The 25,339-nt window shown below is 40.6% G+C and overlaps 1 protein-coding gene across 1 annotated transcript; it reads left to right on the top strand.

The window, feature by feature from the left end:
* Positions 1–269: 269 nt before the first annotated feature.
* On the top strand, positions 270–25,339 carry ebna1bp2 (EBNA1 binding protein 2). The gene is made up of 9 exons (XM_084309521.1): positions 270–466; positions 787–870; positions 7,883–8,070; positions 14,673–14,796; positions 15,165–15,254; positions 16,491–16,566; positions 18,305–18,407; positions 21,401–21,563; positions 22,959–25,339. The coding sequence occupies exons 1-9, from the start codon at positions 374–376 to the stop codon at positions 23,004–23,006; spliced, it is 969 nt and encodes a 322-aa protein (XP_084165647.1). The 5' UTR covers positions 270–373; the 3' UTR covers positions 23,007–25,339.

The raw sequence follows: 25,339 nt of genomic DNA, 5'->3' as shown, positions 1-25,339 counted from the left end.
TCTGCAATCTGTTAATAAACTTTTCAATCAATCAATCAAGATAGCACCTCCAGAGGGTTTTCCCTTCACATTGCATAATATTCTAAAAACAACTAAACATAAATTAGATAAGATATTTCTTCATATTTTACATACCTTGGTTGTTGTTGTTGTTGTTGTTGTTTTTTAAGAAAGAAAGTGTGAAATGAACACTTTACACGCAGGAACTCTTTATCGTTGAACAAATGTTCCCCCGGACAACATTGCTGGCGGAACATTTGCCACACTATTGCTACTTCCTTCCCACGTGAAACTCGTGTGTAAAAGCACGAGAAGTAATACTTGTTGACGTGTTTTTCGAAGTTTCTGAATAATCGTGATAGTATATTTGATTATGCTTATCGACAACAGCACCATGGAGGCCGTGGAAGAGGACGAGCAGTTAGGCCAGTCGGAAGATGAAGACAGCGAAATGTCAGACGGAGCGGTGAGTGTCTCTATTCTAACGTTTAGCTCCCGCTGCTAACTGAACTCAGGGTTTTGTCATTATTATTATTATCTGGCCTTTGGACACACGACTTCAAATTAATTCACCAGTAGCCCTTGAGTTTACATTTCCACCCACTACAATGTCTGTTTTATATAACAACTTTGCATTGTGTTGTACTACTGAGTACTGATAACATCGTCGGTAATCAATGGCTAACATGTTAACGTTGTGTGTTTATAATTATTTTCTATCCCGTGTTTGTATCGTTATGCGATATACATATCAACATGCTCATATTCGCTTGTCTTTACTTAAAGCTCCAAGAAGCTTTTGCCAAAGGCCTGTTGAAACCTGGGATGAACGTTGTGGTAGAAGAAGTCAAAAAGGCAACCAACAATCTGGTAAGTTGTTTGATTACAACTAGAACTTAAGACTTGGATAATTACAACAGCGTTGCAAAACACGTTTCCCCCCAAGCTCGCAACATTCCTACGAAACTGCACATATCTAAATATTTAATTGAATATATAAAACCAGTTTAATTGTTTTACTAATGATAGAGTAAATGTATTGTCTTCATTGCACAAGTATAACGAAATTAGGTTAGCATCTAACCAGATTGTAAAGTCCGCTGTAGTGTATGTCTATGGCTATAAAGAAGCTATGGAGTAAATATGCTAAGCTAATGTATCTACAGTATTATTATATACAGTGCAGTGGTATGAGTTAACACTACCATTCAGTAGCCAGTGGTTTAAGTCGTATGAGTATACATATGTAGCAGGGTGGATTATCCCTGCTTCGTGGGAACGGGTGTGCACAGCCACTGGGTAGCGAGACACAGTAGATCTCTGTCTGACTGCACCTCCGTCGTTGGGTCTGGAGCATCAACTGGAGGCTGGCAGTGAGGGTGGATGGGGCTCGGGATTTACCAACCTGGTCTGGTACTCTGGTCTTCCTCTCCCTTCCAGGGCGGTCAGCAGTACTCCCCAACTCCATCTCACTTCCCCCAATTACTCCTTTAACCCTCCCACACCCAGTGACTGAATGGTAAATAAATAACTTGGTTCCCCCCGCAAGCAGTACCCTCCCTCAGTGACACTAGAAACCTTACAGTAAGAAGGGAAAGGTTGAATAGGAAGTAGGGGTGGGCGATATATCGAGTATACTCGATGTATCGCGGATTGTTCTACCTGAGATGTAGTACTGTACTATATCGCGAACATCGAGTATTTAGTTTATATGGCGCCGCCCGCGTCCGAGAGACACTCGCAGTGCTTTCCTCGAGAAGGGACGGCGGAGCTATAGGCTAACGTTAGTGTAGTCAGGGCTATACAGTGCGATATAATGTTGCGGTTGTAATTTCATTAGACAGACCAGCGCGGACCTTTAATAACATGTAATTTAATTGACACGAGCAATGAGCTAACGGTAGCTGCTAACCAAGGTATCCATTAGGATTATGCTAAGCTAACTAGCGATAGCTGCTAACCCTGGTAAACGGTCAAAGCGGACTCCACAAGACTAGTTCCATTCGTGAGGAAATGGGGTGGGTTATATTGACAACGCTTGACAACAGCAGTTTAAACATAACTTCATATTTATTAGTTATTCGTTTCTGTATATCATTCAATTTCCATCTCCGTGTGTCTCCATCTCCATCTCTTCCTGTTTACATTAGAGTGTGACGTTATCACCTACGGCAGCTTAGACGATCAAAACGCGAACCTAGAACAAACCCCGAGGGGGGGGGGGGCTGGCTCTCTTGTTCATTCTCGCCCCCTCTCTCTCTCTCTCTCTCTCTACATTCAATGATTTAAAGTAGCCAAACGTTACAGACAGTATAAATACTAACTGGATAGTTGATGATATAAACATTTAATTTCATTATCTGAAATATTCTAAAATCATTAAGTCTGCTATAAGCCATTATACCTTTGTGTGTGATTATTATTTTCTCACAGTAGGGTGTGTATATATATACATATATATATGTGTGTGTGTGTGTTTGGCTAAAGTGGATAGAAAACACAGTACTGTGTAAAAGTCTTAGGCACCCAAGAGTTTTTATATAAATTGTCTTAGATGTAAATAATTTTTTTTATTAGTGTGTCAGTAGACTACTCTTAGTACATTTTCATTAAATTATTTTTTAAAGCATCTTCATGGTTTAATAATGCAAACATATGTTGCAGGGACTTATTATAATCATCATATTGGTGTGACTGTATTAGTGTTGTCAAAAATATCGATGCATATCGATACATATCGATACTGAATATTTAAAACGGCTTCGATACTCATTTCCCGAAATACCGATACTTTCTGCAGTATCGGTACCAGCTGGCGAGTGTTCTACAGCAAGTTGTTGACGCGCTGTTCCGCCTGCTCCGAGTCCAGCCCTCCCCCTCACAGAGCAGTCTTCAGTTTGTATTTGTAAACAAGAGCTTTTAGCTGAAAATGATGGCAAATGATGGCAGAGCCTCCGCAACTTGTGCTTGTGGATAAAGAAAACAGCAGAAGTGCTGTTTGGAGGTACTTCGGGTTTGAAGTAAACAACGAAGGACAAGCTAAAGCTTCCCCAATGCTATTTGCAAGCGGTGTTAGAGCAGTGCCAGCGCGGATCTCCATAAAGAAATGAAAGAGGTTCGTGACAGCTGCTCTTTCAACGTCACTGTGACTGAAGCATTAAACCATTAACTCTAGTTTAATACATGATACGTTGTCTACTGATGGCGCATAATATCAACAGCTGATTCGTTGTAACGTTACAGCTACCAGCTAACGTTAGCTACTGCTAGCAGTTAGCTCCCTTAGCTTAGCTGGCCACCGTTATAATTACTGCATGGAAACGGAGTAACGTTAACGTGTAAACGTTATGTCGAGGTCATACAATACTACAGTCGACATAAGGTTAACGTTACCCCGTTTCCATCAAGTGTTTAAATAGCAGCAATCTTGTTGAAAATGTAACGTTACTAAAATGCTCCGAGCATAGCCTCTCTCTCTCTCTCTCTCTCTCTCTGTCTCTCTCTCTGTCTCTCTCTATCTACCGCTACCTCTCTCTCTCTCTCTCTCTCTCTCTCTCTCTCTATCTACCGCTACCTCTCTCTCTCTATCTACCTCTCTCTCTCTCTCTCTCTCTCTCTCTCTCTCTCTCTCTCTCTCTCTCTCTCTCTCTCTCTCTCTCTCTCTCTCTCTCTCTCTCTCTCTCTCTCTCGCTTGCTCTCGCTTGCTCTCGTTATCTGTAAATAAAAATCGAAACTGTTACTAACTGTTCAGTTTGTGAGGTACATGCAACACAGATTACAGTGTTTACTGCTTGAGAAAATACCATGTTCTGCATTTGCAATAAAAATGATTGAAGTGAGATGAAGTTATTTTTAAATGTGTGATCTAAAGATAAACAAAGGGTTTTAAAAGTGTTATATTTATCTTCTCTTATAGTACCAGACTCGAAGCTGAGGAGAATCAACCAGCAACAAAAGCTAAATTTGTTTATAAAAAAAATATATATATATATATATATTTTTTTTTGGGTATCGAAATGGTATCGAAGTATCGATACTTTTCAAGGTATCGTATCGAAGTCGAAATTCCAGTATCGTGACAACACTAGACTGTATGCATCAAAGGGTTAAATCAAGCATTTTTAAGTGATTTAGAGGAAATGTAAAAATATCGCGATATATATCGTGTATCGCGATATAGCCAAAATATATCTCGATATAATTTTTGGCCATATCGCCCAGCCCTAATAGGAAGGGGTTAATTGCATGAATGTTATCCACACCAAAATGATTACTACTGGGCACAGGAATGGACACGCACACAGAACCCCATCTAATGCTTTATATTAATTTGTACTGTTCAGTTACAAAGATTTAATAGGAATGGTCAAATAGAATGAAGTCCTACTATTACTCAGTTTGTAACTCAATACCTTATAGACACTTATATTATACACCCACCTCTGGGTCAGTACCTGGGATAATATACTTCAATGTGCTTGACTCATCACCCACGTCTGGGTTAGTACCATGGATAATACCTCTCTGGCTTTACTTATGAGATCACAGGTCTGTAACCTCCCCACAGGGAAAGGGTTAATTAGATGGGAAATTATTATTAAAGAACCAACACGTTATCACACTCAAAGGAAATCAAAAAGGTGGGCCCACTTTACCAAAACAAGAGTCCTATACTAATGCCGGCATATAATGTTTATGGGGTACCCCTATGAACTGTAGTTAGCAACGTTAGCTTCACCCGTAGGCCGCATCACACTGTGTATTGTGCGATAAGATCCGGAGCACTGACGCTCTAATGTACTCAACCAAGATGGCGTCCTCGCCGCGCCACCACTGTCCGTGTAGCAAGATGGCGTCGAACGCTCTCGTCACGGGCGCTAGCAAGCGGGGCTGGAGCAGAGGAAGCAGTAGCGGGCTGAGAGCGCGTGCTGGGTGATGGCGACCTCTGCTGGATGGTAAGAACTCCCGTGCTGGGCTGAAGACAGCCGGGGCAGAGCAGACGTCGAACGCCGGCGAAGACTGGTTGTTGAAGGCCAGTGCTGGGTAGACTCGCAGCAATACTCTAGCCCTACCTTTACTGAAGCTACTCTTTGGGTCCCAAACAGCCCTCCTGCTAGCCGCAATATATAATGACGCAGGGTGTCTCTAAACACCGGTCCTCTTCAAGCCACGCTGGCGGGGCACCTCACTAGAGGGAATATCGTTAACATAAGCCACACTTGGCTATACCGCATTTCTTCTAGGATAACTCGTTGTATCACTAGGGTTATTCATTGGGGAAACATGCAACACGCTACTACGTTTACTTTTCTAGGATAACCCGTAATATACTCAAGTTCAATACGTTCACCCGTGTGGTCCACTACGGGGCTCTGTCTAGACACGACCAATCACATCCAAGTCCAATGTCGAAGAGGCTGGTTCCTCCCACTTCCGTCTCAGTTGACTTGCTTCCTTCCCCGTCTCCCTCGTACGCTCCGCCTGCCACCGCTGCCCCCTGCTGTTACTGTTTATAATCCATATTCCAGCCGGTAGGAGAAGGAGAAACCCGCGTCATTGTTCGAGGAAATATCAATGGAAACTAGTTACTATGTCTTGGTGCACCAAGGGGAGATAAAAGGCAAGTCAGCACTTCTGAATAATAGCCATATTTTCAGGGTGCTAACACATAGGTATACATATAGATATATGTACTGTATACAGTGTGTACAGTTTTATTACAGTCTTATATGGATATAACTAGGGATGCAACTAACAATTATTGATTGATATATTGATGAATCTGTTGCTTTTTTTTATTGATTAGTCAATTCATCTAAATGATTAATTTGCCAGTAAAACAACAATTGATTCAATTTGCAATTAAACATTTAAAAATGATTGACATGTTTTTCATGGGTAGTTGCCTCTCTGACACCACCTACTGAATACCCAGAGTAGGATATGAGCCATGAAGTTTATTTGTCTGTAAATACTGTGTAGTGTGGATGCCTACTAGGGCTGCAACGATTAGTCGACATAATCGACGACGTCGATTATAAAAAATCGTCGACGAGAAATTGTTGCGTCGATTAGTCATTAAAAAAAATTAAAAAAAAAATTATTCAATTTTTTTTTTTTTTTTTTTTTTTTGCACTACCTATCTTTGTGAGAGTGGCTTCTCAGGGTTCCAGACAACATCATAACATGATGATCCCATAGCAAATTTTGGACATTGAAAACATTGTTCCCCTGCAGGACATGATGATCAGACTAGACACACAATACATTACACACGCACTCCTCTCACTCACACACAGCGATCATAGTAAGACACACACATACACACTCCTCTCACTCACACACAGCGATCAGAGTAAGACACACACACATACACACTCCTCTCACTCACACACAGCGATCAGAGTAAGACACACACACATTCACACTCCTCTCTCTCACACACAGCGATCAGAGTAAGACACACACACATTCACACTCCTCTCACTCACACACAGCGATCAGAGTAAGACACACACACATACACAAATTACACAGTACACACCTCTCACTCACACAGCGATCAGAGTAAGACACACACAAATTACACAGTACACACACTCCTCTCACTCACACAGCGATCAGAGTAAGACACACACACATACACACACACACGGACTCCTCTCACACACAGCAAACAAAAGTTATTTAAAGTACACTTCCACTTTAATTTGTATTTAATTTATTTATCTTGTTATGAGTGATTGCTGTATTGTTCTTCAAATACATTTTCATTTAAAGTGGCTTAAAGATCCAAATTCAAATGTTTCATGAGTCATTATTTTAATTTGCTATGGGATCATCATGTTATGATGTTGTTGTTTGGTCCTGACAAGAGTCTCAAAGTCTGGGGTGATGGTAGACAAGCAACTCTGAGGTCATGCTCAATGTCCAATCTGTTCCTCTGCTCTGTCTTCAGCTGGACCAGAGCTGAGAAGCCACTTTCACAAAGATAGGTAATAATAAAAAAAAAAAAAAAAAAAAATTACATTGGTTTTCGATTAGTCGACTAATCGAAAAAATAATCGGCAGATTAGTCGACTACCAAATTAGTCATTAGTTGCAGCCCTAATGCCTACTGTACATGACTAGGGTGAGTATTAGTAACCTACATGCTTTTTCTATTGACTCATTATAGCTACTTTATTATCTTGAAATAATATAACTCCACCAGTTAGTATGACATTGAATACAATTTAGCTATGTCTGTAGCTGATAAATAGCTTTTTAGTACCCACACATACCTTGTCTGTTAGTGCTTGTGCCAGCACAGGAGATAAGATTATAATTTTATATATACATTACATAATGTCAATCAATATCTTCCTTTTGAATATAATAGGTTCAGGAATCGGGATTGTAAAAGCTAATTAGCCGAATCAGCCTAATCCATGTAAAAAAGAGTAACCTATAGTAAATGTACACACACACACACACATACTTAATGATTTTAGAATATTTCTGCTAATGAAGTGAAATATTTATTATCATCTACTATCCAGTTAGTTTTTATAGTGTAAAGTTTGACTCTTTCAAATCATTGAATGTGCTATCAGGCTCAGCCCCTCCAATTCCTCACTGTTGCAGCTGGATCTAATTGCATTGTACAATGTTTATCAATTGTTTGTCTTGGTCCAGGAGTCAGAAGATGTTTCCTACATATGGAGAGAAAGTCAATTACAGTTGACAGAAACGGTCAATTCCAGTTTAGGCCTGACTGTTAAATTGGAGATCTGATGGTTTTTATCTGTAAACAAAATAAGTCGGGAATTGTGTTCTCATACATTCACAGTAGCTAATAATTTGTGATACTAATATGAACACCTTTGTAACCTTCCTCTAGGAGGGTTTGAAACAGTCCCTTGCAGACTTCCGTAGGACCCTTCCGTGGGTGGAGAGGCTGGACTTAACCAACCTGCCCGTCGAGGATATCATCGCCAAGGTGTCGGGGAAGCTGGGCAACTCCACTGCAGCCGTTGAGGTCGACGGCGAGGTCAACGCTGACGACGACTTCCAGAGGGAGATGTTCTTGTGAGTGCAGTGTTTTCCCGTACACTAGATTTACTTACTGGTACAAATAAGAAGGAACCGCGCACACTTAGCATAGCTCCATATAGATTCTGCCAACGCTTCAATGGTGAACTAGGGCTGGGCGTTATGGCAAACATTTTTATCACGATAAACATTTTAATGTCACTCTATCGATAATTATCTTGATATACGGTACATGAAATAATAATGTCTGTCAAGTTTAAAGGCTATTTTTGCTGCTGAATGAAAGCTGAAGAAACCAGAAGGTTGATTGTGGTTCAGAATATTCTTTATTGTCAGAACATAGGCCTACTTGCCAAACCACACATCTGAGGTAGAACATGAACACGAACTTTATAACAATACAACTTTTATAACCAGTGTTAATTTTGTTGACTAAATTGATGACGAAAGATGTTCGTCAACGAAGGTTTTTTTCATGACGACAACGAGACGTGACGTCACGTTATTGAAGACCACGTGACGCCAACGCGACTAAATAGTTAATTATATATCGTTGACCCCAACTGAGTACACAAAAATGTAGTTTACAAAAACCATGACGAATTCTCTCAATTTATGTTGACTAAAACAAGATAAGACAAAATAATTATAACTTTTAGAATAAGTCACGTTATTATTTCAGCATTTCCCATTTCCGTTTCCGGGTTAAGCTCAGCAGCGTTTATGGCTAAAAGCCAAGCTACATAACATACGTGAGGCTAAAAACCGTGTCCCAGGTCTCTCGTGACTACAGCTTATACCAATAACCATGAACGGAATCTGCTACTCTCTCAACACTCCTGCGGCAGCCAAACAGTTCTACCAAAAAAACATAGCATTTAAGACGACGGAGGCTGAGAGGATGGCTGCCAGAAGAGCTAATAGCTAATAGCCTGGGAGTCGGGACCTATATCCCAGACACAGACTTGCTCTCTTTCATCTGTGTACATCCACTACTATCAACATTACACATGGATACAACAAGGACAAGACCACGTTCACTTAAAAAGGTAATGTTAGTATGAAAAGAAAAGAAACAGACGAGTACTAACACTGAGATTGACCCTGCTATAAGTTATGAATCCCTTTAGCGCTTTAAGTGCACTAAAACATCGTAATGACTTTTTATTTTTCATATAATGTTGGGTACATGCTCAGTAGAGTTAGAACGCTCCCAGTCTTAGGGGCTGTGATATTTTGTTACCACACTTTATGCACATAGAAGTGCGGTGGCAGGTTCGCTAAGCTAATGTTGTTAGCCGAATGCTCTGATGGGGGGCTGCCATTTTAAGTGACGTCAGCGATCTACGGTACGACTCGAGGGACAAAAGGGAATGTGTGTGTGACGTGTGTGAAATTTGTACAGTAGGTCCCAGCAGGGTTAGAAATTAACATTTTTTTTCAAGGGCTTTTTTTGCCCCCCTTAATTGATTTTCGGGGGCTTTTTTTTGTATTTCGGGGGCACTGAATTTTTTTGATAAACGGTAGGGGTGGGACGGTTCACAAAATGGACGGTTTGGTTCGTATCACGATTTTGGGGTCACGGTTTTCAGTTCGATATACGTTAATCTTTATTAAAAAAAATGTAACACTCAAATCTAAACATGCTTCTCATTTATTAAAAATAAAAGGTTTACAGTGTTTACAGCCTTAAATAATGTTTGGCACACAAAGACCGAACTGACTGAAAAATATAGGCTACATTTGTCAAAGTATTAACTTAGTGCAAACAAACAATATGCTCAGCCAGCACTAGACTTTCCTTTCTTTAATTAATATAAACACACAAAAACAATGTCAACCATGTTTAAATTCCCTGATTGTCAGTTCTTAATGGAAAGATTCGTTTTCTGCTTGAAATTATTATGTTTCTGTCTACATTTATTTAGACTAACATTATTTAAATATTGAGTGCATCTGTGGTGGATTACGCAATTCGGTGAGTTGGAACTATCTATGGGTTGGCGCCGGGTCCCCACGGACATTTTAGTGTCACGCACCACCTTCAGCTCAGGCAATGTTATTATCAGCTCCGGTAACGTTAGGAGGTGATGGCATGCAGTGGGAAAGCGGCAATAGTCCCGGTTGGAGTTAATAAAACACAGTTGTATGTTAGCCTTCTTGGATGTTGAATAAACGCCTATCATTGTCTTTAAACACCCCGCCTCTCAGACTCCCATTTCCTCCTCTGCTACAGTAGCTACGGTGACATTTCATTGACTGTACAGTATTAGCTTGCGGGCTGCGTCGGGCTACCATAGTTAAAACGTGCGTTGTGTTTACGAACTGCTATGGCAAGATGTGTGTAGGCCTATGTAATGTTAATGGCTATGTTTTTAAAGTCGTAATGAAGATTGATTTATATTGTGCGTGCCATTTTTACACAAACTGACTAGCACCTGGCTACAGTGCTGCTGCTGCTGCTGCTGCCTGCAGCCAGTGCAGAACACCGGCTCCGCCAAATGAATTTTTTTATTTGCGCGTCATCTGAACCGTACGATACAGACGCTCCATTACCGGATAAATATATATATAATTAGTAAACTGTCGGGGGCATTAAGTGCCCCCCTTAACTGATTTTCGAGGGCATTTTGTCCATTTTCAAGGGCATTATGCCCCAAGCCCCCGTTAATTTCGAACCCTGGGTCCCAGTAAGAATTGCAATTGTTGGTTAAAAAAAAATAAGCAATTTAAATCAGAATATGTTCCATTCCATGTCTGACTATTTCTGAATCTATTGACCATTTCAAGGAATGTTTGGTTACTATTGTATTGGGCTTATAGCCTTCTACTGAACTTATTGTGAATCAGCTGATAGGGTTTGGGCTAGACTATACTTAATAAATAGAATTGCATTATTTACAATATAAAAATATAAAATGCCTTTTCTTCATTAGCGAAAACTAGACAAAAATCATCAGTTTTCTGCGACTAAATCTAGACAAAAACAAAAAAGACAGAATCGAGACTAACACTGACTAAGACTAAAATGCTCAGACATTTAGTTGACTAAAACTGACTAAACGAAAAATAAATGCAGATGACTAAATATGATAAACGAAAAAGGAGCACTTGACACATGACTAAGACTAAAACTAAAATGAAAATAGCTGCCAAAATTAACACTGTTTATAACTGGCATTAACTCATTCAGGGCCAACAGCGCCCTCTGCTGATGGCCCTTCGGTGCCAGTGCTTTATCCAATGGAGGATAGGACTTATTTGCGAGTGCTTAAAACATATAAAATATAATAGCAATAGATCTAAATAACACAGTGATCGTCAATGAGTTGCTTCCAGTCAATATACACGAAACAGATAATTTTTTCATACATACATTTCCATTTTATACCGTGATGTAGGGCTGGGCGATAAAACGATAACTATCGCGATAAATTATTTCCTCGAAATAAACATGAAACGTGGTCGCAAAGTTTCGATATATCGATTTTCCCAGCTTGGATATGAGCACACGCACTAACAACCAATCAGTGAAGGAGATGGCGACAGTGAAGGAGACCCGCGGTGCACCTCTGGGTAGTAAACAAGGCTGGCTAGGATCATTAGCTTGCACGCCGCTATTTTATAGTTTACGTGCAGAGTGGGTGTGTGGCGTGAATTCTGAGGCCACGGTTAGAGTAGTGTGGGGTATGCGGTGGACGTCGTTGCAATGTATTGGGGCGGAACGGAGTATTTTAGGGTGATAGTTAGTACATTGTCATGGGATACACCGCTTGCTCTGGCTAACTGTTAGTTCCATTCTATAATGCATATGATCCAGTGGCGGTAGGTTGCCCCCTGGTGGAATATAATAATCTATGCACTGGTGCGTAGAAGAACGTGCACGGACTGATGCCGACATCAACTAGAGACATTCGCAGCAGCAAAACAAGTGAGTCTATTAATAGCCCGTCCATCGGCGCCGGGCATAAGAAGTTAATTAAACTTGACAGAAATTATACCGACGATAATTATCGATATCAAGTTATATGAAAATAATTTAAATTTTTTATCGCGATAAAGTTTTTGGCCATATCGCCCAGCCCTACCGTGATGAATATCAATATATTTCTAGGGCGTTCTGTCTTATCTCAATAAACTCCAGCAAATCAAGCTTAAATGTATTTCCTTAGAAATCGTGCCATTTGTCGCTTGATTTATGAATAGTTTTCAAATAAACACTAGATTATCGATAGTATATGTGTCCTCGTGCACGAAGAGAATCGGGGTCTGAAAAATCGCTTCTCCGTACTTTGGTCGGCACGAACCTCACACACACGCACGCTCCGATGGTGCTGAAAGGAACATCTGATTACCGTACTTTTCGGACTATAAGCCGCGGCTTTTTCCCCCATTTTTCGACCCTGCGGCTTATATAACGGTGCGGCTTATATGTGGACAAAACCCGAAAATCGAAATATTGCTTTTTTTACTGCATTGAAATGTTATTTATCTGTTCCCTTATTTACTTAATACAACTTGTAAATGAGGTAATTCTTGTTATTTGTCCGACAGTATTGTGTCCCAATGGGAGTCATTCTCTGTAGAGGTGGGAGTCATTCTCTGTAGAGGTGGGAACTTAAAGCTCAATATAAGAACGGCCATGCACCACCATTCACAGAATCGAGAAAGAGCCATCAATCTGTCAATCCTTTCCGTGTCCGGGCCGGGTGAGGTTTCCTGTGTCGAGTCAAATTAAGCCGCAGGCTCCACTCCTTACATATGGTAATTAAACATTAAAACACATGCGGTTTATAGTCCAGTGCGGCTTATATACCGGTATGTACACATCATTCAATTTAGCTGCTGCGGCTTATAGTCAGGTGCGGCTTATAGTGCGAAAAGTACGGTAACCCAATATTCATAACATAAAGGCCTTACCTCACATCTGATGTCATGCAAAAAGATGAATCCAATTCCTGATCGCCATTCCAAATATTGATCGTGTTTATTGATCCAACGTTATATATACAAAACACATAATCCACGCTGCTCTGAGTGTCCTCAGTCCATCTATTATAACGATACTGCTTGCCCGAGAAGTAAAACCTGGACCGGACTTATTTTTTTGATGCACAGTCCCAGCCAATCCAATCCAATGATGTGCAATACCATCCGGGAGATGATATGCGGCGGTATTTGCCCTTTTCGAGCTCAGACCCATTCCCAATGATAACATCAGGCTGGATGGATGAAAAATGAATGGATATAGCTAATAAAAGAAATAACGATTAAAACCAATCTCGTGGTTGGCACTGAATGGGTTAATAATAAATTAAATCTCAAGTCTGATTAGCACACATGGCTTACTGTGTACAGACGGTTTCAAACTATTTTAAATTAGAAAGCAAACTAAATAAATGGATAATAGAGAAATAAATCTCAATTTGGTCAGTACTGTCATTTGGACAAGCAAAGCCATCACTTTAAGTTGCGGGCAAGAAAGACAAGTCTGTCCACAAATCTGAGGTAGAACATGAACACGAACTGTATAACATAACTGGCACTAAAAAAAAAAGGGGATACAAAATAATTATATTTATATCACGATAATTATCTGTATTGTTTTATCGCCCATTCCTATGGTGAACCGATGAAGATGTTGGTGAAGCAAGGATCAAACAGCATGGAGCTGAGCATGCTGTTTGATCCTTGCTTCCAGCACCAGCATCTCATAAAGACTAGTTTTACTTGCTCTTTCATCGCATTCATTCATTTATCGCTCCACCACATTATCATTAGGCCCACCGCAAATTGATTTGCCAAACTGATACAATAACACATTTGTTATGTCTTCGTCTTGCATGTCCTTCGAACTGCAACATTAATAGGTTCCAACTGGGTGCTCATGTCTGAATAATAAGCTATCAATTAAGAATGTAGGACATAAAAACAACAACAAGGACTATAAGTGATGTCTTTTCATTCCTGCATGCCGTGTTGGGGTTTAATAAATCGTCAAGTTATTTATTCACTCCACCCACTCAACTCAGCCATCCATTCAACCCACTCAATCCACTCACCCGCTCAACTCACCCACCCACTAAATGCACCATCGACTCAATCCACTCACCCACTCAATCGACTTACCCGCTCAACTCACTCACCCACCCACTCAATGCACCAATCCACTCAATCCACTCACCCACTCAACTCACCCATCCAATCAACTCACTCAACTCATCCACTCAACCCACCCACCCATCAGATGATACAAGTTATACATTATTATGGATACTGCTGATGGGAAATGCCCAGGGCATTTAGTGATGTTGACACTATATTACTTTATTTTATTCTAGTACCATTGCTGCTGTAGGGTTGAGGAACCAAAACCAAAGCATTTCACTGAAGATGTGATAATAACCACGATAATAATCAGAATCTGAGAGAATGAAAGTCATTAGCTGTCATTTTGGTGGCAATAGACTCTCAGCACATCACACACTGAGATACAAAGAGTGCAGCTTTCTGTCTGACCCACGTGGAGTTTTCTCCTCGCTGTACGTGTTTTTATAATGGCTATCACTACTGCAAACATGGCGATTTTAAATAAATACCAGTCCACTAAATGGTACATCTTGTGGGATACTTTGCAGCTACCGCCAAGCCCAAGCGACAGTCCTGGAGGCGCTGCCTCGTCTGAGCAAGCTCAACATCTCCACCAAGAGGCCAGAAGACTACTTTGCAGAGATGGCCAAGTCTGATCAACAAATGCAGAAGGTAAAGCTCTGCTCCCATCAGCATAGGGTATTGTTAGGACGTGTTGTATACCAATTCTGGTTTCCATATTTCTAATTTGATACCGGTTTTTAAAATAATACATTATTTTGTGTGTATTGGTGTTTGCTTCTTACACCTCAAACGCATAAACTGGGCTCTACGCTAACCTTTTTCCCAAGGAGCACATGTGCTCACTGACTTGTGGTATGTGCTATTGCACAGATGTGTGTCCCGTTCCCGTTTGCACATGCACGCACAGTACAAATACATTTATTTATATAAAAAAAAAAAAAAAAACTCTGTTACTTGAAATATTTTCACTGTGCTCCTAAATATTTTTGTGTGCTCCTACATTTTTTTCTACCCAGATCAGGACGAAGCTGATGGCGAAACAGGCGATCCTTGAGAAATCCGAGAAGGCCAAGAAGCTGCGAGAGCAGAGGAAGTTTGGCAAGAAGGTCGGTCCCTATTTTTATTTCAGCTTTCATTTCCTTTCCTTTCAAACCTTCATTTTAACTGGAAAAGCCACTGAGGACGGTCACCCTCATGTACAGTGATCTCCAGTTTCACTCACTTCAGTCTCCAGAGAGAGAGACTCCCATTCACCTAACGTTATCCACCCGCACAGAGGACACTGCATACACACAAATAAAGTGACTTGCGAGAGGAGTCTTCAAAGGGCAATGTCTTAACGCAGGGCTGCATGCTGTAGCTTCTAAAATTTGTAGAGTTCGGAAAACCGTGACTTTTTCTAACTGCTGTTATGGTGAAACCGGTCAATCCCGACATCCCTACATCTGATATTATTTAGAACCCTAGACCAAACGAGGGGATTCATTCATGCATGGTTTGAGAGTTGGTCCTGACCCGCTCCTTGAGAGTTGGTCCTGACCCGCTCCTTGAGAGTTGGTCCTGACCCGGTTCTTGAGAGTTGGTCCTGACCCGGTCCTTCAGAGTTGGTCCTGACCCGCTCCTTGAGAGATGGTCCTGGCGCGGTCCTTCAGAGTTGGTCCTGACGCGGTCCTTCAGAGTTGGTCCTGACGCGGTCCTTCAGAGTTGGTCCTGACGCGGTCCTTCAGAGTTGGTCCTGACGCGGTCCTTCAGAGTTGGTCCTGACGCGGTCCTTCAAAGTTGGTCATGACGCGGTCCTTCAAAGTTGGTCCTGACGCGGTCCTTCAGAGTTGGTCCTGACGCGGTCCTTCAGAGTTGGTCCTGACGCGGTTCTTCAGAGTTGGTCCTGACCCGGTCCTTGAGAGTTGGTCCTGACCCGGTCATTCAGAGTTGGTCCTGACCCGGTCCTGCACCCCTTTGTCTTCTTAGCGTTATTTATACCGGCGTTTTCTGTTACCATGTTAATATGGGGTCACATACAGTACATTATTGATCTGTAGATGGGAAAACAAGCTCTTTGGAACCGTCTTAACCCTCTTCTAAATATGAATATTGATCTGTTTCACTCAGTGTTTACAGACATTACCAACATAAACAAACAAAATACAGTGAATGTAATTTAAGAACTCTTATTCACCTGTTGTCTAGCGTTAGTCCTCGTATTAAAAGCTCAGTCAAATTAACTAGAGAATGAAAACATGTCTCCATTTTTACTTGTTATTTGTTTACATTTGGACCACTGATTATCATATTCATTGTGATAAGATGAACTCTGAAACGTTGAATTTATCGCCCGCCACCAGGTCCAAGTGGAGGTGATCCAGAGGAGACAGAAGGAGAAGAAGGCCATGATGACTGCTGTGAAGAAGTACCAGAAAGGTTTGTTCTCCCAGCTCACCAGTCTACATACACCAGTTTGATTGGTTCTCAGCTCACCAGTCTACATACACCAGTTTGATTGGTTCTCAGCTCACCAGTCTACATACACCAGTTTAATTGGTTCTCACATCTCACCAGTCTACATACACCAGTTGTATTGGTTCTCACATCTCACCAGTCTCTACATCATGATTCCCACTCATCCTGGAAAACCTGGAAATTCAAAGACTAGATCTCCAGTGATGGACAACCTGGAAAATGTACTAAAATATCCTAGAAAAATACATTTGTTCTGGAAATGTTTAATTGTATTTTTGCCCCATCACTCACATGTCATATATAAGGTGTGTATTTTGTTTTAAACTTGGCTGGTAGGATTATAGCAGAGCCACCCAATGTTGTACCGCTGGCCAGTTTTGGCCCATGCTCCCTTCTGTTTTGGCCGACATGGCATTTGACAAGCTCATGCTTATTCTCTTATTTTCCTTATTTTTAAAGTGCTGTAAAATCCTTACCATAATGACTACAAAGATTTTGTGCAGATAAAAAGTGCATAATGAGTTTTACGGCAATGTGCAGCACAGTGCTACGTCCCTATTCAATTATATAAATATTCTCTCTGAGCTGAATGAGTGATTAATTTAAATGTGTCTATACTGGGCTTACCCGTAAATTATATTACCATTTGTGACCAAGTGCTGTCCTGGATTGTCGAGAAGAACTCGACAGTGATAGAGCATAATATGGTAATAAGAAGGTTCCCGGTTCAATTCCAGCTCCTACCGGCAGCATGTCGAAGAGTCCTTGAGCACGACACTTAACCCCTAAGTAGCAGGTTGGCACCTTGCATGGTTGCCACTGCCATCGGCATGTGAATGTGAGTCATAAGTTGTAAAGCACTTTGGATAAAAGCACTATATAAATACAGTCCGTTTACCAAGAACTCCTTTCTTTCTTTTCTTAAATGTTAGACCAGTTTGTTTGGTTCTCACTGCTAAAATGTAATTTTTCTTGACATACGGATACACCTCTCAGCAGATTGTGGATAATTTTGCTCGGCATTTGCTTTAATTTTCTTTGGTTTTCTCTGAATTCTCAGTTTTAACTTGTTGGGACCATCAGGCCAGTGTTTCAGGGGGACAGTGTTGTTGCTGTTTTCTTTCGGTTGGACCTCATTAGTTTTTATCCCTCTGCAATCTAAGCTTGACTGAAAATAATGAAAGTGGTGTGTATTTGTTTTTCCGCTAGTCGGAAATCCCAATCAAATCAGGTTCAGGTGTCCAGCAGGAAAATGAGGCCAGGCATACACCGCTGTTCCTGTTGGAACTGGCAGGATGTTTTTTTTTTTTTTTTTTTTATGTTCTCCCTATTTTGTTTTGTAAAGCAATAATCTGCTTGTGAAGTTTGTTTGGAGCCCCGATCTGTGGAGAATATTCATATACATCCTTGAAGAGTTTATTTCTGTTTCTGCAGTCTATTTCAATGTTGTTGTGCATACGCAAACAAATTCCGCAAGGCAGGAAAAAACAAAACAAAATCTTGCGGCGCCAGACCGAGAAATAATCACCGGTTGTTCACATCTGCCCAGTTTTGCTTATCGGGCCGATGTCAATCAATATATCAGCCGATATACATGTTTGCCAACATATTTGCCAAGTTCTGCTCAACAGACCGATGCTGGTATCTACCTATATATCGTGCGTCCCTAGTTTACACTTGTGACTGTCCTCGCTCTTAGGAATGACCGACAAGCTGGATTTCCTGGATGGAGACCAGAAGACAGAAAAAGGAAAAGGATCCAACAAGACGACAACGTCCAAGGGCGCAGCAAACAAGAAGGGGTAAGAATGTACACATCAGAATGAGAGGTATTTATTGTCAAGTAGTTTTCACATACAAGGAATTCGATTTGGTCGTTTTCAGTGCGATATTAACGGACAGATAATAAAATAAAAAGGTGGAATAAAATGGAATATAAACTAAATAAAAATAGAAGCATAATATACGGTAATTATTATTGGTGGGACTCGATTAAGAAATGTAATCGAATGAATTCAAGACTTTATAGTTAATCGAAATTAATCACATTTTAATCACATATCAATATTTAATGTGAACATTTCAAATGAATTTTTGGTATATGAGTGAATCAATGAATATACATTAAACATACGTTCAAGCAGCAAAATCCTGTATTAGCTACTACACAGATCAATGAAATTTTTAACAAGTGCAGACATTTTAGGAATAATATATATATAGCGCAAAGGACCTTTTGTAAACTCAAGCTCTTTCGAGGTAAAAGTAAAACACAGTTGACCATTAAAAATAAAACTCTTGATTGATCTAAATTTCTATCTTTTTTCATGAACAAACCAGACTAAGAAAAAAAAGTAATTTGCAATTTATTATACTTTATACTTATAGCACATGCATGAGTCTGGTCTCCTTTGAAAGGTAACATTCTTACACAATAAATAAAAATCATCATGCGATTAAATGCATAATTTTTTTTTTTTACTTTTAATCATTTCTGTAGTTAATTAATCGAAATTAATGCGATAAAGTCCCAGCCCTAATAATTATGTAATAAAAATTGCCAATGGCTGTAAAATAAAAAGGTGGAATAAGATAAAATGGGATATAAACTAAATTAAATAGAAGCACAATAGAATATAGTATAATTATAAAGTAAAAATAGGCCAGGGCTGTGCAAGATGTGGTCAAGTGTATACACCAATTAGAATACAAATAACAATACAGTGGGATGGGATATTTAGTAGGGCTGTGCAATTGGGCAGTTATGTGCAAAAAGTATGAACAGTGGAGTATGTTTTGATTGTATATAATCCAGTAGGGGTGTGTTAATGTAATACAGTGGGGGGTGTTGTTGATGAGACAAAGGGGGTGAATAAAGTATCCCTATGTTCACAAACCTCTCACGTGGAGTGTTAGGCCCCGTCCACACGAGCGCTGGATTTAATGTAACCATGATTGTATGTGCGCAGTTGCACTGTTCGGGCACACACAACCGGGGTTTTGCTACACTGCAACCGCGGTCTTTGAAAACCGGAGTCCAGGGTGAAGTTTTGCGCACATCCCGGTTGCAGTGGGTGCGTGTGGGCATAGCAACCGAGGTTATTCCCAGTGTTTACAGCGGAGCTGTCGCAATTATTTCCCATGTTCACGGCAGACTGTCGCAAACAATAGCAAGTTAGCAACCGAGCACGGGGTTAGAGTGATTAGAGCAGAGCCAGCTACACCAGTGTTTACAGCAGAGCTGTCCCAAGTAGCATTATATAACAACGGCTCAATACTAACAATTGTTTGTATTGAGCCGTATTGTATTGTACCCATTCTGCAATGTGTTAAATAACGTTTGCATCCATTCATTATACTAGCGTTAACGTTACCACATTATTACGTTAGCATGTAAGCTATATACTATACATGGATATAGCCATTCACATTAGCATGTAGCTAACAACACCGGAGATCTTTTTGTGAGACTAAACTATCCGCTCTTGGTGGTCAATTGTGTTGCTGTTGGTTTTGTTTCAACAAATGAGAGGCAGAACACACAGTGAATGTATCCGTTTGTTTATTGCGCTTTCTTTCTTTGCTGAAAAATATATGCTCCGTTGGCTAAATGGCTAACGCAAGGTATTTAAAGATGGCGGCTTTGTTTTGTTTTTAAGCAGGAAGTGTAGTGAGCGTTCAACCTTTTCTGATTGGTTGAAATGGCCTTCATGTCTGAACAACATCGCCGTCTACTGCTTTGGCATTGTACTACATGTATCGGTTGCTGGTTTTCCAGCTGCCGTGAGTATGCGGTTATACGCGGTTATTCACCTGTGTGGACAGGGGTTTATTTTTTTCAAAACTTCGGTGTCATTAATACCCGTGATCGTGTGGACATAGCCTAAGGCTGCTGAGGTTTTTCCTAGGGACATATTGTAGTCCTTTTTGCTGAAAAAAACCCCTCAGATTATGCATTCTAGCAGCCTCTTACAGCCTCAACGGGCTGTGTCTGTAACGAGCGAGCCCATTGTGCACCATCTTGTTGCAGTGTAACAAGCCTGTGACATCAAAACTCAATTCTGATCTAACTTTCAGACTAAAAGCAATAGCAAAGCAATCTTACCGTTAGAAATGTTGTCGGAAACATTTGGGTAGAAAAGAGAAGATTTACACGTGAGCCGCCATCTTGTGCATTTGATCAAGATATCTTCACAGACATATACAAGGTCTTATTAACTGCAATTCTGAAAGGGAGGGGGGTTCTTGTCATAGCTCAACTGCAGAGAAGGCACTTTTAACATAATATATAACCAATAGCAGGGCAAACACTCTCCTCTACACCTTGTTTACACTGTTTATTTTTATCATACCTTTATTTTCAGATCAAATTTGATTACCTATATTTATTTATGTCTTTCTACTATTACCCTGCCCATACCTGTACCCCCCCTCCCCCATGCTGCTATGCCACCCACATTTTCCCCAAGGGGATCAATAAAGAAATATCTTATTTTATGTCCACTTCTAAACATTTTCTCAGTGTTGGGACAACCCCTCATTCTGTAAAAAATATGCAAAACACAGGCAATTTTCACAATGGGTCCCCATTTGAATTTTCAGAAGACAAAGTGATGTTTACAAGTCTCATAATCTAAACTACATTTGAATGTTGAACTTTTACCCGTTTGAGGGGGTGTGTAACATTCACTCATTTTGATTAACTATACAACTGCAAGTGCATTGGCTGTTTCGTTAAAAAAAAGGTTTTTCAATGCGTGTACATTTTCACTGATTACTCAACCTAATCATACAGGCCCAACGCTAAAAGGAAGTACAAGGACCAGAGGTTCGGCTTTGGCGGCAAAAAGAGTGGGACGAAGTGGAACACCAAGGAGAGCTACAACGACGTGTCGACGTTCCGCTCCAAGGTGGCTCATGGGAAGGGAGGGAAGAAAGGCAATGGAGGAAATAAGAATGTAAGTCTACACCCGCCCTCAAACCTAAAGACGTTCTTAGGCCATTTACCGGTAATAGTCGTAGGATTTGTCTTGATTGGTTGATTTCATAGACAAATCTGTACATTTTGTTTGTCATGAGCAATAATGTGGTAGGACCTCTTAAATCTAGTGTTTAGTCAGTTGTGCTTATCATTTTAGAAGAAATAACTTGGTAAAAGCATACAAATGTACTAAACGACTGACAGTCTTTTTTCCGGCAGCTCTAAACATTACCTAACAGTGTTGGTGGTAATTGTTTTGCTACAGCATGGCAGCTCATTGCTTGTTCCCGGCTATATATGCGCCTGGCAAATAAACATAGACTGAAACTAACTTTTGATCTCCCAGTACATCATGTAATTCAATTTTCATTTTATATTACCTAAACGTAAAATTGTGTAAAAAAAACACTTACCCCAAAGTTGTTGATATGGTCCAACTTCTCAAAATGTCAACGGAGTATATACAGCTGTGATATGAAGCTAGCAAAGTGTAGCAGTACATATGCAGCTGTGATATGAAGCTAGCAAAGCGTAGCATACATATACAGCTGTGATATGAAGCTAGCAAAGTGTAGCAGTACATATGCAGCTGTGATATGAAGCTAGCAAAGTGTAGCAGTACATATGCAGCTGTGATATGAAGCTAGCAAAGCAGTGGTTCACAGCCAGTAACCAGCAAGGTAGCTAAGTTCCAGTGCAAAAAGAAAAGGCAAGGCAGAACATGAATGTGACAATATGAACAGTTCTGTTCCCCAAGTAGGATAAAATACTATACTATTAAAGGATAACTCCACTTTTTTTTTTAAATTAGCTTATTTAACATCTTCCTGGAGTTAGACAAGAAGGATGCATACCTTTTTTGTCTCTGTGCGTGCATTTTAGCTTTGGGAATAGACGCTCCGTTAGCATAGCTTAGCTTCATCACTGGAAGTGGGGGAGGACAGTAGCCTTACAGTGCCTTACAGTGTATTGCAAGGTCTGACATTGACCAAACTTGATATGCATGACCTTGGTGGGCTCTAGGTCAACTCCTGAAAAGGGGGTCAATGTCAGACTTTGCAATCAAAAGTTAGGGGGCTAATAACCCTTGCCATAATTTCAGTGCGCCCCTAACTTTTGATGTTAAATAAGCTAATTTAAAAAAAAAAGTGGAGTTATCCTTTAACTACCACTATTAGAAAAACAAGATGAGGCAAGCCTAGTTAAGCTGGACCCAGCAACAACTCAGGCATGCATGTTTCAACAATGGGGAGTCTGTTAGGGACATTCACTATTGTAGGCCGGCCCTTCGGGTCCAGCAAAGCCTTTTATTTTTATTTTTTTTATCTTAATTCTTACTATGTATCTGACACACTTCCCTGTTTTCTTCCAGAAACGACCCGGGAAATCTGTACGGAGGAAGATTAAGTCTAAATCTTAAAAGAGAAAATGGTTTAAAAGACCTAGCTGATTGTGGACTATTTTGATTGGCTGAGCTTGGTCTTTGTCTTCAGTTGGGGGGGGACAACTGCTTCTAAACAACAAATGGTGCACCTTCGTTGGAGCCTTTCTGAACAGACATGAAGGATGTGTTAAACATGACGGAGGTGACATCCCTCTGGGTCCTCCCAAACATGAACAGACAGACTTGCTTTCATACTTTTTTTTCTTTTTCTGTGAAGTCATTTGTATCCGTGTACATCGCTAATTATGGTAACGGTTGTTTATCAGTTTTGGTTTAAAATGTACTTGTGTGAGAGCCAATAGGGAGCCACTTGTCTCGTCAGCTGGTCGGTGAGTCAAGTGGCTCCCAATGCCAGAGTGAGTTAACGAGGCACTGACCACACCTGGGGCGCCTCATCAGAGTCCCAGGTGTGCTCTATTGGCTCAGGTTTCTTTAACACTTTAATCGCCGATGACGTGTTTAGACGTCATTCCTAGCCATGCTCATTCTTCCGAAGACGCCGTAACTCGTCTTTGATATCAATAATTCAAAAATCTGTGATCGAAATCATATTTCTCCTCCGGAGACATGCGATGTACTGGTAAGCTCCACTCAACTGTCTAACGGTTCAAGAGCGCCATCCGGTGGCCGATCGGCCAAGAGGGAGGGGCGCGCCAAACAGGAAGTGCTCATCCATAATCCGTCCGGGCACTCGCGATCGGTAGCCGGACCCCATCTCAACACACTGGATAATCAATCGCTCGCCCTAACTCAATAAACAACGTTATTTGGACGTATATAGTATTATACAACCTGGAAATGGTTCATCAGGATCAACATCCCATAATCGAAAACTGTCTACTCCACGCTCATCCCCCAACGGCGTGAGGAACATACGGTAAGATCCAGCGTTATTTTCTAACGTATGCCATATAAACTGCTCTGATGACCATATGACCCACACTAGACGAATGGTATAACGTTGCCCACAGAATTATTAACGGCCCCTCGCCCATCCGGTCAATATCAGATGATACGTAGTAACTTCTAGAACCACGTCCAGTTGAAATTTTTCATCTGGCAACGATCGCTACCAAACTGTATTTGATCATCAATATAATGCATTTGGAGCTATAAATCAAGTTCTGGAGAAAGCTGCAGAAAACGATAAAAACATACTTATACTTTAGACCATATTTTAGTATGAATATGTGAATGAAAAAGTATATCGTTGCTACACCCTGAACAATGGATATAGGACATTGAATGGGCCATAATAATGGCAATTTAGCAATAGAATTTAAAAAGCCCTGCAAAGAAGGGGAACTTCTCCATAGACAAATAGAGCTGGCTAGGGATGGTAAATTATGAATTTGAACCATGGCGATCAAAGTGTTAAAAAAGAAAATGTTTGGTTTTGTTTAAATTTTGTTCTCAAGCTGGTCGGAGGAAGACCATGTGTTTTTGTTTTGAGTTTGTACTTCTCTGTTTAATTAGAAGGACCGGAATTGGAATTGGGTAATTGGAAAGGCATTATCCCTGCCTCTTGATAGCATGTGATAGTATTTTAATGTAATTACATTATCAAGCCACCTCAAAACAACATATCAAGCCACCTCAAAACAACAATGGCAACAACAATGGCAATGTGCCTCTTTAGCAGATGTCTAGTAAACCCGGGAGCATGTCTATGTTCCCCGGGTCCTATGTTCCCCGGGTTCTATGTTCCCCGCTTTGATTGATTGATTGAACATTTTTAGACCACCAGCCCTGATTCCAAACTCTAACCTTAACCAGTTCGAAAGAGGGCCTAAGTTTAACCGTTCGAAACAAGGCGGACATTAATAATTAATAAAGAATAAAAATTTATAAAATGTTCAATCTATTAATCAATCAAAGCGGGGAACATAGAACCCGGGGAACATAGGACCCGGGGAACATAGGGATGATCCCGTAAACCCCTGTGACATGGGTGATATTGGGGCCTCGTACCTACGACCGAATTACAGCTGTGCTGATACTCTGTATAACAGCGCTCCCTCTTGTGATATTGATTGACTGATTTTATTGTGGATTAAAGACATCATCCACACTTCTCATTGCTTAAATATTGAGAAGCTGTCCGGTTTGCACTTTCGCATTCATCAATGTGATTACAGTGTTGATGGGGCAGACGCGTGTTGTATAGATCTGGGTAAATGTTTACTCTGGAAATACATTTCTTCTTAATTTGCAAAGATGGAAATGGAGAATTTTTGACCATGTCACCTGTATCTTGTTTCCATAAATTAATAATAAATCATGTGTTCATTCTCCCGCCAACTTTACAA

Source organism: Notolepis coatsorum (assembly GCF_963971535.1).
Source record: "Notolepis coatsorum genome assembly, chromosome: 3".
NCBI classification, from domain to species: Eukaryota; Metazoa; Chordata; class Actinopteri; order Aulopiformes; family Paralepididae; genus Notolepis; species Notolepis coatsorum.
This window is presented reverse-complemented; position numbering and strand designations above follow the sequence as displayed.